Source organism: Alligator sinensis, unplaced genomic scaffold (genome assembly GCF_000455745.1).
Source record: "Alligator sinensis unplaced genomic scaffold, ASM45574v1 scaffold448_1, whole genome shotgun sequence".
NCBI lineage: Eukaryota > Metazoa > Chordata > Crocodylia > Alligatoridae > Alligator > Alligator sinensis.
Window position 1 is genome coordinate 2,343,417 of NW_005841870.1, and position 11,484 is coordinate 2,354,900.

The 11,484-nt window shown below is 42.7% G+C and overlaps 1 protein-coding gene across 1 annotated transcript in view; it reads left to right on the plus strand.

Moving 5' to 3' along the window:
• WDR27 (WD repeat domain 27) overlaps nucleotides 1-11,484 on the plus strand; it is a 271,099-nt gene that overhangs the window by 174 nt on the left and 259,441 nt on the right. Inside the window, exons 2-5 of the mRNA XM_025194665.1 lie at nucleotides 2,507-2,705; nucleotides 3,049-3,190; nucleotides 4,719-4,843; nucleotides 8,587-8,700. Of these exons, the coding sequence (XP_025050450.1) occupies nucleotides 2,514-2,705; nucleotides 3,049-3,190; nucleotides 4,719-4,843; nucleotides 8,587-8,700 (573 nt within the window). The 5' untranslated portion in view covers nucleotides 2,507-2,513. The remainder of the gene's footprint in view (nucleotides 1-2,506; nucleotides 2,706-3,048; nucleotides 3,191-4,718; nucleotides 4,844-8,586; nucleotides 8,701-11,484) is intronic.

Sequence of the window (11,484 nt, forward strand, 5' to 3'; positions counted from 1 at the left end):
GAACGAGGCTGAGGGGCGAGAGGCTCGGCACCGGTGCGTTGTCTACGGGAAATACGGTACCTCGCCGGGCAGCTGCGCAGCTGGGGGCGTGGCCCGAGCGGGGGCAGGGTCCGGGGGGCGCACGCCCCTCCTGCGTCACCGCCGGGGCGCTGCGGGCTCTGCAGCGTTGCGTGTGTTGGTGGGGTTGGCCCCTTGGTCTCTGTCCGTTCTGTCTTTTTTATTTGATAAAATGATGAGATTATACAAATCATTTTATTTTTACTTGTATCACTTCATTGCTTTCTCACTTTTTTACCATTGTTATCATTTTATTATTTTTATTTTGTTATTTCTGTCATTTCAATATTTTGATCTTATCTTTATTATTTTATAATATTTAATTCTTGTGCTGTTACTTTTTATTATCTTTATTGTTTTATTACTTTTATCATTTTATTTCAGTTTCATTATTTTTATCATTTCAATAGTTTTATCTTTTATCATTTTATAATCTTTTATTCTTATATTGTTACTTTTATTATTTTTACTTTATTTCAATCCTTTCATTATTTTTTGCTCATTATTTTTATCTGATTTTGAGTTTATTTTGATCTCATTTTAGCTCATTTTTATAATTTCATTATCTTAATTTTATTGTTTTTATAATTTCATTATTAGTTTCATTATTTCTATTATTTCATATTTTCTTATTTTATTACATTTATTACCTTGTTTTATTTTTATCATTTTATTATTTTGTCAATATAGTCTTATTATTTTATAATTTTATAACTTTTGCTGTTTTATTACTTTTGTCATGCTACCTTTTTATTTTATTATTATTTATTTTTTTTATGCTTTTAATGATCCGAAGCAAAGTTTTTGGATAAAGTACCATAGAAGCACAGAGAAGCAGGACTGGAAGGGACCTTTAGAGCTCATCCAGTCCAACCCCCGGTCTGAGGCAGGATCAGCCCTGTCCAAACTGTCATATACAAACCGTCATCTAAACTCTACATAAGACGGCTGTCAACCCTGACACAACACAGACCGAACACGCTCACCTGCCACAGGCAAAGCAAGGGAACCATGGCAGTTAATGTCCTGCCTCTATGAGGCTGCTTGCAGACATTAAAAACCCCCAAACAAGTGGCACGTCAGTTTAAACTTGGCGCATTTCCATGCTGAGCTCCACATGTGCCCAGAAGTGGCAGCACCTTAGTTGGATCCCACTCACCTGATAAATGTAAAGATCAGGTACTTTAGTGGGGCTTTTTTGGTGCTTTCATCTAATAGGTGACAGAATCAGCTTTAGGTAAAAGTGCCTAAAAGCCCAGCTGAAGTGCCAAATCTATATAAATGCTGCAGAGCTGGGTCGAAGTAACGTACTGCTGCTTCCACTCAAGTGCCTTTTTTTGGTTGGTTTGTTTTTTTTAAACATCTGCAAGCAGCCTGAAATGTTGTCAATATATGCTCAAGAGATCCCAGGTAGAAAGTCATGCCCCCCACTGCAGAAGAAGACAAAACTCCCACAGTCCATACCCATCTGACCATGGGGTAAAATTTCCTTCTTGTCCTCAGATAAAGCAGTAGAGCTGACTGAGTGGAGGGACACAACCCTCTAGCCAGGAACCTCTGGCTTTGGGCCCAGGAGGTGCATTGGCACACAGTCATAGTCCCCAGCCTTGGCTGTAGCCAGCACCCAATGCCTCTGAGGGAGGCTTAAAAATACCCTGATACACATAGCAGAAAGGGAGTGGGGCAACCAGCAAAGCCCAGAAGTATGGGAAATACCTATAGCAGAACATATGCATAGCTATGCCTAAATCATCTCCAACCAGTGGCTGTCCAACCTCTTCTTGAACACCTTCAGTGATGGGGAGTCCACAGCTTCCCTAGTCAGTCTGTTCCACTGCTTCACTAGTCTAACAGTGAAGAAGTTTTTTTCCGGATATCTGAGTATGTTGCCTCTTACCTACCTTAGGATGCATGAAGACCATGCCCTTTTTTGCAGGGGAATACACCTGCTAGAAGGGAATGCCCCAGCATTTAGTCTTGTAAAATGACTATTGCTTTCTTCATAAAAAAAAAATAGGGGTATAGGTTGTAGCTGTGTTGGTCTAAGGACATAAGCAAACACGGTTCTTTTGGTAAATCTGATATCTTTTAGTTGGTCTAATAAAAGATATCAGATTTACCAAAAGAGCCTTGTCTCATAAAAATTAGTGCCTTTACTATCTGTTTATTTCATTTGGGTTTCCAGGCACGTTGAAGTTTCAGCCTCCAGCACAAGGTCCCTGATGCTAGTCTGTACGGGATAATCTGGAAACAGATCAAATGGAAAACAAGAAAATGAATTTTGTGAGGACTTTGTGATAACATTCTCATGCGTTGTGTCCCTGACCAGTGGCTGAAATACTTGTGATTTTTAGTTTATTCATCTTCATTTTTCTTCTTTTATTTCATTTTTCGTCTTTTACTTATATTTATTATTTTAAAGTATTTTAATATTTAATATTTATTTCAGCTCTGTTATGGAAAGCCCTATGGACCGGTGTTTTGCCGAAGAAGGACATAGCCAGGACATAGTTCTTGAAAAGCAAGTGTTTAGATCCAAAGTGCTGGAGTCTCATGTTCAGCTTGCATGCAGCTCACAGTACTCTGCTTTTCCTTTGAATGGGAATGAGCTGTGCATCTGGAATATTGGTATTAACCCTGTTCATCAGGTAAAAACAAAATGCTTGTAAATTTTAGCTGCAATATTAAAACAAAATAAATCCACAGACAACTGAAATGGATGAAATAACGGAAGAGTACTGGGTTTGGGTATATCAGCTTTGCAAGTAGAATACTGTTAACAATTTATGGCTTTGTTATTGTGCCAAACAAGGTAGTAAACTATAATGTATTTCAGTGGATGTATTTTAAGCACTAATGAAATCATATGAATAATTAGATAAGCTCAATTATTCATTTAAGTATTGGCTGTATGTTTTCTCTCATTTTGCCATAATATTTTCACTCTCTTTTGAAATAACATGTTTAACATTTTCTATATATATTTGCCAGCCATTACACTTGATAGGACATCATCATTCAATTACTGCAGTATCATTTGGAAGTAAAATGGATCCACTTCTTGTCTGCTCAGCTTCCCGTGACTATGTAATAGTGTGGAACTTGGATGAATGCACAAAGAAAGCACTGCAAGGTAGGTTTTTATAAGAAAGGGGATCATAGTGCCATGCTTTTAATATGACTACTTAGAGATGGACTCGACTGTCTTCATGATGTCTTATTTCTTTATCAGTCCCATAGGAATTCCTATGGTATATAGGACCAGTGGTCCCTTTAGTCCAGTAGCCTGTCTCCAGTAGTTCCTGGTAGGCCCAGGTCCACTGTTACTGCACAGCAAATAGGTCTGTCTCCCATAGTGGCTAGAACCAGTAGCTTCTGAGGAAGTTGCAAGAAACATTGTAGTAAGCTTCTTCTTGGTTCCCTGAAGTTAGATGTTTTCTTTTACTCTGTGGTGTAAGAGTCATCTTTTACCCTTTGTGTCTCTTGAATTTGTAAACATTGTGAAGATTTGTCAATGAACATTAACATTTAAATTATTTTCACATTATATACCATGCATATAGATTAGGATCAAATGTAATAGAGAGGAGAGAGTGGGGAGACCAGAATCTTACTATATTGACTCAGTTGTCAGAGAAGACTTGAAGGGGCATTGAGGGCTCTGACAGAAGTGACATTTGTCATGTAATCAGCACCTTGAAAGCACTATACAGCCATGCCCTGACAGAAGTGCATGGCTGCAGAGTGCTTTAAAAGTGCCAGATTGTGTGACAAATTAACCCTCATATAATAAGGCTTCAAATGAAGGCTGCTCCAAAGTGGAGCACCTTCATTAACTTCTGTCTGCCCCTGCATGCGATTGGGGCTGGGCTGATGCAGCCCAATCCTGCCCTCAGTGCTGTCTGCAGGAAGGGAGCTCTGGGTTGGGGTTTGCCCAGCCTAAGCTGAGGCGGGGGGCACAGGTGCATGGATTGGAGCCCTCTGCCTTGTGGGGCAGGGGTGGGGGACTCCAATCCATGTGCTCCCTCCCCCCCTGCTCCAGTTCAGGCTGGGCAAGCTCCAGCCCAGAGCTCCCTTCCTTTCCCTTCTTCCCCTCCCTTCCTGTAGACAGCACTGGAGCTGGGAGTTGAAGGGGTGGGGCTAGAGGAGAGAGGCTGCAGACAGGCAGCTCCTCCTGGATTGGCTCCAAAGTGGAGCTTGATTTCCAACCTCCCTCCCCCCTCCAACAGTGAAGTCTTTTGGGTTGGGGGGCTTGCTCGAACTCATGGCGCTTTCTGTGAAGTGCCATGAGTTAGTGGGGAGCTGCACGTCTGTTAGCGCCCTAAGTTGTGGGTAGTATGAAAGAAGGTGAGATTTATAATAGTAGGTGAATTAGCAGTGTGTGGAGCTGGGGAGCCTGGATGCATAAGTACATAAGGAGCAAGATTATCTGTAGCCAGTTTTCCTTCTCTCTCACTCTTCCTGCTTGTATAACATGCAGGCCTCTCAGTGAACCCCCTATGTTATTTCACAGATTACCCTCAACACAGTCCTTGCTTATTTCTTCTTAGCTGTTCAATTACAATATTTGTAGATAATGCTTTACTTTTTAATGCCATTAATGTGTCTGAAGCTTTTTTTTTATAAAACAGTATTAATAATAATAATTTAAAATTTTTTAGGGATAACACCTTGTGGAATTGTTATAGGAACTCTTTTGGGAATAGTGCTTTATGTAAGATTTAGTCCAGATGATCAGACGGTAGCAGCATGTGCTGGAAATCGGATCTATATACTAAATGCAAAGGTGAGATGTCTTTCTTCGAAGATACAATGTTAAAGATGCTATATACATATTCACTTTCAAATAATATTAACTAAAATCAACACATTTATCTGAAAACTTAATAATTGTTGAGCAGGAATAGTTATTTGGTTATTGAGAGTATGTATAGTAGTAAATCTTACAGGCATGTTGTAATTATCTTCAGTTTGAGTATTGTGGAAATTTAGATATGTCTAAGCAAGAAATGTTGCTTAAGGGACTCAAGTAAACATAACTGTCATCTAGTGAAGTGTGGGCCAGCCTTTTCGGCCAGCATGTCACAAATCAGCCTTACACCCTCCCAGAGTGACACTTCTGTCCTCTGTTGCTCTGCTTTCTGCCCATACTACTGATTTGGATGCTCAACTTAAAATATTTAGTTTTAAAATAATTTTACCTCTAGCTAGTGGATTTACTTGTAAATGATCAGCACAAATATTTTGTTCTGTGCTTTGTAAATGCTCTGTATTTGGTGGTGATAGGCTGAATTTTCCATACAAAACAAGGAGGCTGAAATATTTCTGTAAGTACAACATAGAACTCAACATTATAGACTTAAAGAGCACTTCTCTTGTGACACAATAACACAGGTAATATGTTGTAAATAGTTATTACATTTGAAAAAGTCTCAGTGGACACTGTGGCAATGTTCGGGTTCCAGGGACAACCATGATGCCTCCTGGTGACCATGCAACCCTTGCCCTGCCCTAACTCTAGAGTATCCTCCCCTTCTCACATGCCATGCCTTGTAACTATTGAATGTTGGAAAGGAAGGCTGCCTAAGGGTCTTAGAGCAAGCCCTAAGTTCTTCTGACAACCAGCAGGTCTTAGTCCTACTTTGTGCCTGGTGGGTCCTCTCAGCCTGCTTCTGCCCCTCAGGGTACTTGCAGCCTTAAGGGCTATTCACAGCCTTCTAACCTCGCCTGCAGCTACACCCTTGCCTCACAGGTGTTACGGTACAGTCGCTCCCTTGTTAGGACCTCGGCCTTCTTGGCCTCTGCCCCTTTTCTCTAGTTGGGCCTTTTAGCCCAGGTCCACTGTACTGGACCTAGCTTCTGGGCACCAGCTCTTACCCCCTGCCCTGTTTCCACCCTGTTTTGGGCCCTGTGCTTCTGTCTGGGCCCCTGACCCTGTCTCTGCCTTGTTGGGGGCACTGAGCCTGCTTCAACTGTCTGGGCCTCTGGCCCTATCTGACTTGAGTGGTGCTCGGTTGCAGTTCTCCCCCAGGCTGCCACCCTATAAGGCTCAAGTCCGGTCTGTCTTGAGCCCCTAGTTGCTCAGGCATGGCTGGAACCTCCATACCACCCCTAGTCCCAGTCCAAAACCACTGGTAAACTATAACCAAGGAATAAGCCCTCTGGCTATAACGCCAACTAACCCGCTCTGAGTCTGAACGTAAACTGGCTAGTGACTGTACAACAGGGCTTCCCCTTATCCTGAGTCACATTCCTCTGCAAGGCAACAGCATTCTGTTTGCCTCTCCCAAGTTAGCTTCGGTGCCAGCTAGGGGCTTTCCCGGCCCTTCCTGCTCTGGAACTCCTTCCTCTGCAGCCTTTAGGGCTAGACCGCCTGTGTAGGTTCATGCCCTGAGTTTATATACACGTTAAGCTCTGCCCTCTTCTAGTCTGGTGACTGCAGCCATCACAGGTGTGTTCATTGTGACCCTAAGGACCTGCCACTTGCCCTTGCAGCTGCTTAGCTACTGTTTGCAACTCTTAGCCTCTGGGTAGCTTTGCTGTCTGTCCTTTGTGCCTGCTACTGCTGGCTTTTGACTACAGTTTGGCTGGTAAGTAATTAGTTCCCTAGCTGCTAGCTTTCCCTGAGCCAGCTCCCTCTGCTGCAATTTCCTCCAAGTAACAGGAGCCTTCTGGCTCCCTGTTACAGAGGCACAATATTGAGAGGAGGATTAGTACCAAAAATTAAAAAAGGAAAACAAAATATAGTACAGTTACAGTCTTCAAGAAGTGGAAGTAAGAGGAAGAGTGAGATAAGAAAGTTTGATTCAGCAGAGATTTATAAGTGCATCTGAAACATTTTTGATGGTATCGCTCTTAAAGGATACTGATGCAAGCTGTTACCACATCTGCATGATACAGTAGTGACACAAGGTTAGTAAAACCCTTCTGACCGTAACACTGCTTTATCCAGTGGTCAAACTGGTTGATTTAGGCAACTTGTGTCACTACAAGCTCATACAGGTGTAACATTTAGATTGTAACAGTTGCTTTGCATGCCTGGATAGAGCTCTCCCTCCCCTTTTTAAGTGGCTAAAATGTATGTTTGTCTACCTAGGGTGACCATATGTTCTGGATTGTCTGGGACAAGCCTGGATTTTGTAGGCCATCCAGGTGTCTTGGCCATTGATGTAAATTGAAGCAAAAGTCCCAGATTTGGCTGCTGCAGGCAAATGCAGAAGCTCCTGCTTCTTGCAGTGCCTAGCCAGGGCCCTGCTGAGCAGAGGCTGGAGGTAGAGTGGCAGAGTGGGGTTGAACACTTCTTGTCCTGCCTAGGGCGGGCCAGAGGAGGGAGCTGGGGCCATGGCTCTAACACCTGTGTGGGTGAGCCGGGATGGCTGCCCACCACTGGCAGCCTTGTACCCTGGGAGGGGAGGGGCTGTGTGTGTGTGTGTGTGTGTGTGTGTGTGTGTGTGTGTGTGTGTGTGTAAGCATGTGCTGTCCCACCCTGTCCTGCTTCTGTGAGTGGTGGGTTCAGAGGTGTTTGTGTACATGTATGTGTCCGTGTGTGTGTGCATGTTGTGCTTTCCCACTTGGGAGCCATGGTGGATGTGCATACGTGCAGCACCCCCCTGTCCCAGCTTTCTCTAAAATTATTATGGTCACCCTATCTATACCCCTATCAGGAATCAGAAACTTTTATGAACAACAGGCTGCAGCTTGTGACCTGGCTGCCCCCATGGGCTGCTAGTGTTTCACTGCTGCCTCTGTGCTCCCTGATCTTTTGCCTTCTTGAGTCTTCCTGGAGTCTCTGCTTACCATTGCCACCAAGTTCCACAGATGCTTCTGGCCAGTGGTTATGCTGAGGGGCAAATTCAGCGGTGAGAGGTGAGAGCAGGTAGGGTTTGGGTATCAACAGGGACTATGCAGGTGAGCAGCAGAAGAATACACTGGGAAAAATGATGCTCATCACTCAGGCAGAAGGACCCTGAGGTGCTCCCAGTGTGGCATCTCCTGCTGTGGATGGGGTACAAATGCTTGCAGGCTATAGGTTGCTAACCTCTGCCCCATGTTTTTAAATTTAGAGAAGATAAACCCAATAAGCATAGTGATTTAGTCATTGATATGATAAATATGGATGGACAAGGGTTTGAAGCAAGTGTGTTTTTAAGATCGTGAAGTCCAATTTAACATTATTTTAAAGACTTTAGGATTTTTATGATCTGTTTTAGTGGAACAGCTGTATATGGTGGGTTGGGCCAGGTTTGGGAGATGCAGTGTTACCAAAGAGCCTGATTGTAGATTATACCTTGCTTTCCACTCTGGCTTCAAGCCACCCCCAAACCTGTCCCAATTAATCATATACTGTTGGTTCAATAAAAGACATCACAAAATGTTTTAATGTCTCAGATGTTTCCTGGACTGCCACTACAAAACACTCCAACCCTACTACATTATTTTTAGTATTGCTTATTAATTACTAGAAAGGTTAACTAATTACTTTTCTTTATAATTTTGATCTATTTTCTTCCTCCACTCAACAATTCTTAGAATGAGGCTGTATTAGCTGAGTTGGAAGGCCACTTGGCTCTAGTGACTGCAGCTGAATTTTGCACTTGGGAGAAAAACATGCTTATATCTGTCTCTGAAGACAGGAGCTTTAAGGTAAGGAAATTACAGGACTTGACATTTAACAAATGTAATTTGACAATATAGACTTTTTTTCCTTTAGAACATTTAAGCAACCTGACCTAGAAATCTTCTTTGAGACCAGGTGCTGGGTTGAAGCAGAGTTGGTTGGGAATTGTCTTTCATAATGATTTTTTGAGGTAAAAATGCAGTTTTCACAAAATCAGAATTTTTCTTCAAGAACATTTCAATTTTGATTTGTTTTGATTTTTAACAAGGAAATCAAAGAGAAACATTTTCATTTTGATACAGGTTATCTTAAGTGAAAGAAACATTTTACCTCACTGAACTGAACAAGAATGTTTTATTTTGAGTCAGTTGAAATTAAATGGCATCTTCCTGAGTTGTTTCAGTGTCTCTTGAGAATTTTAATTTGGATGCTTCATCCTCCCATTTCTCCTGTGGGGCAAAGCTCCTTGGCCAGACTACATCTTCTGTGATATCTCTGTTCTGCTTTCTGATTTGAGCCATGCAGTATATCATGAAAGGTGAAAAATCATGCTTTAGTTTTATTTTTAGTCCTGAAAAGAGAAATTTAGAAGCACTGGTAATTCTTGATGGTGATTCTGATATTTTGCTCAGTTCTAAGTGCTTAGGGTTGGGAGGTGGGGGTGGGGAATAAAACAGGAGAAATCCAAGTCTTGCGGAGCAAATTGTCAAAAAAAAACAACCTGCAGTAAAAAAACCAAAATGACAAACACAGGGTTTTCTAGGTTTTTTAAAATACCGAACAACTTAGTAAATTAAATGAAATGCTTGTGAAGCTATTGCTTGATCTAGATAAAAGGTTAGAAATAAAAATGACACTGAAGGAAAATTAAAATGGTGGTTTAATTAGAAAAGCAATTCGGTTGGCAATGGTTACCTGTTCTATGTGCATAGAAAAACCACTCTGCTAAGAGTTCTGAATAGCAAAAACCACAGTATTTAGTGTCTAGTTTCATTACTTTAACTGTGTTTTCCTCATTGTAGGTCAAGAAGGGGTGAGAGTATATGTTTTGTGGCTAGGAGGAGCAACAAAGAACATATATATAGCAAAAATATATATTCCTATGGTGAGTGGGTGCATGGTGTGGATATTGTGATAGCAAATGTGTACTGTGTAATTGCAATGATGTCTTTATATAGCAGCCATGGGACAGGTTGGTAGAGGTATTGAGGGGTGTGTGTGTGTATATATATATATGTGTATATATACACATGGCATATATACACACACACACCCCTCAATACCTCTACCAACCTGCCCCATGGCTGCTGTGGCTTACTTTACAGTACAAAAGACATCATCAATTACACAGTACACATTGCTGTCACAATATCCACACCATGCACCCCTCACCCATGCTCCAGCATGTCCACACGCCTGTGTGTCCATCACCATGACATTTGCCTGTCACTGTGATGAAACGTCACAGTTGGGAATCTGGTTATAGGTTAAGGTAGTGGTTCTCAACCTTTTTAGATTTCAGGCACCTCTCATTAGACCCTTGAGAAATGCCAACTCTTAGCTTTCACTCATTTTTGACTGGAAAAATAAAAGAGCAATTTTTCTGTTGCAAGTAACTCAGAAAGACCACAGCTGGTCAGAATATTTTTGATACATTGGGTTTCTATTTGAAAAGTCTTGGTTTATGTTGTGAATTGTATGTAGGTGTTTGTACACCTAATGGTGCTAATATTGCATGGCATCCTGTGGCACCCTTAAAAAGACCTCATGGCAACCCAAGGTGCTGTGGTACCCTGATTTAAGAATCAGTGGTCTAAGATCATTTGAAGCCACATTTTTGCTTTTCCATTTCTTGGGAAATCTAAAAGGGCTAAATTATGGCAGTCTTCTTCAGCCTTATGAGCATCAGTGCTGCTGGAATTTTAGAGTATTTTGTATGCCAGCTCTGTCTCAACACACCCTTCCTACTCTGGTTGGTTTCTGGCACTCCTCTTATATCAGGCATTGTAAAATGGCCCTTTGAGGGTGTCCCTGCTGGGGTTTGCATGAGTAAGCCCCTTTACCAACCAGACATGGGGATTTTAAAACTCCTTTGTGCTGCTTTAGTCCTTCTGCTCAGCAGAAAAGGGGCTGGAATAGAGATGAAAAAACATTTGGAAACAGAACATTGTAAAATGCCCATTTAGAAAAAAGATATGTTCTGGCCAGGAGCACATAGAGTGTAACAAACAAGAGCAAACACCCAAAGACTAGCAACCATGTCTGGTTGTTATCTCCAGGGATCCGGGTCTTCTGTTTGCCTTGGAGAAACATGGAAGAACATGCATTTGCTCCTTTAAAGAGGGGGAAAAAAATCACAGATTTCTCCTTTAAAGGGAAAAAATATGGGTTTCCCCTTGCAGGCTGGCAGAGTTTCAGCCTGTAAGGGGCTGCTTGGGGCTGGGGGGAGCGGGATGCAGGGGACACTGCGTGTATGTGTGTGCGCATGTGCACATCTATGTGGCAGCCAGGCAGCAGTGGAAAGCAGCTCCTGCAGCTGTGTCCAGGTAAGCCTATGGGGGTGGGGCACAGGTGTGCGGAGTATGTGTCCCACAGTTTTCTGTACCCACAGTGGGGCATGCAGCTGCAGCTGGGCTGAACCAGGTCCAGGTAGGAGCTGTCTTCGCAGCCCAGTGGGCAGGACCTGACTTGGAAGGGAACACTGTGCTGTCATGGCCGCCAAGGTGAGGCTCCCCCTGCCCACCTGGCAGGAGCAAGGGGCACAACTCCGCGCTGCTGTTGCATCTCACCTTGGCAGCCATGGCGGTTCA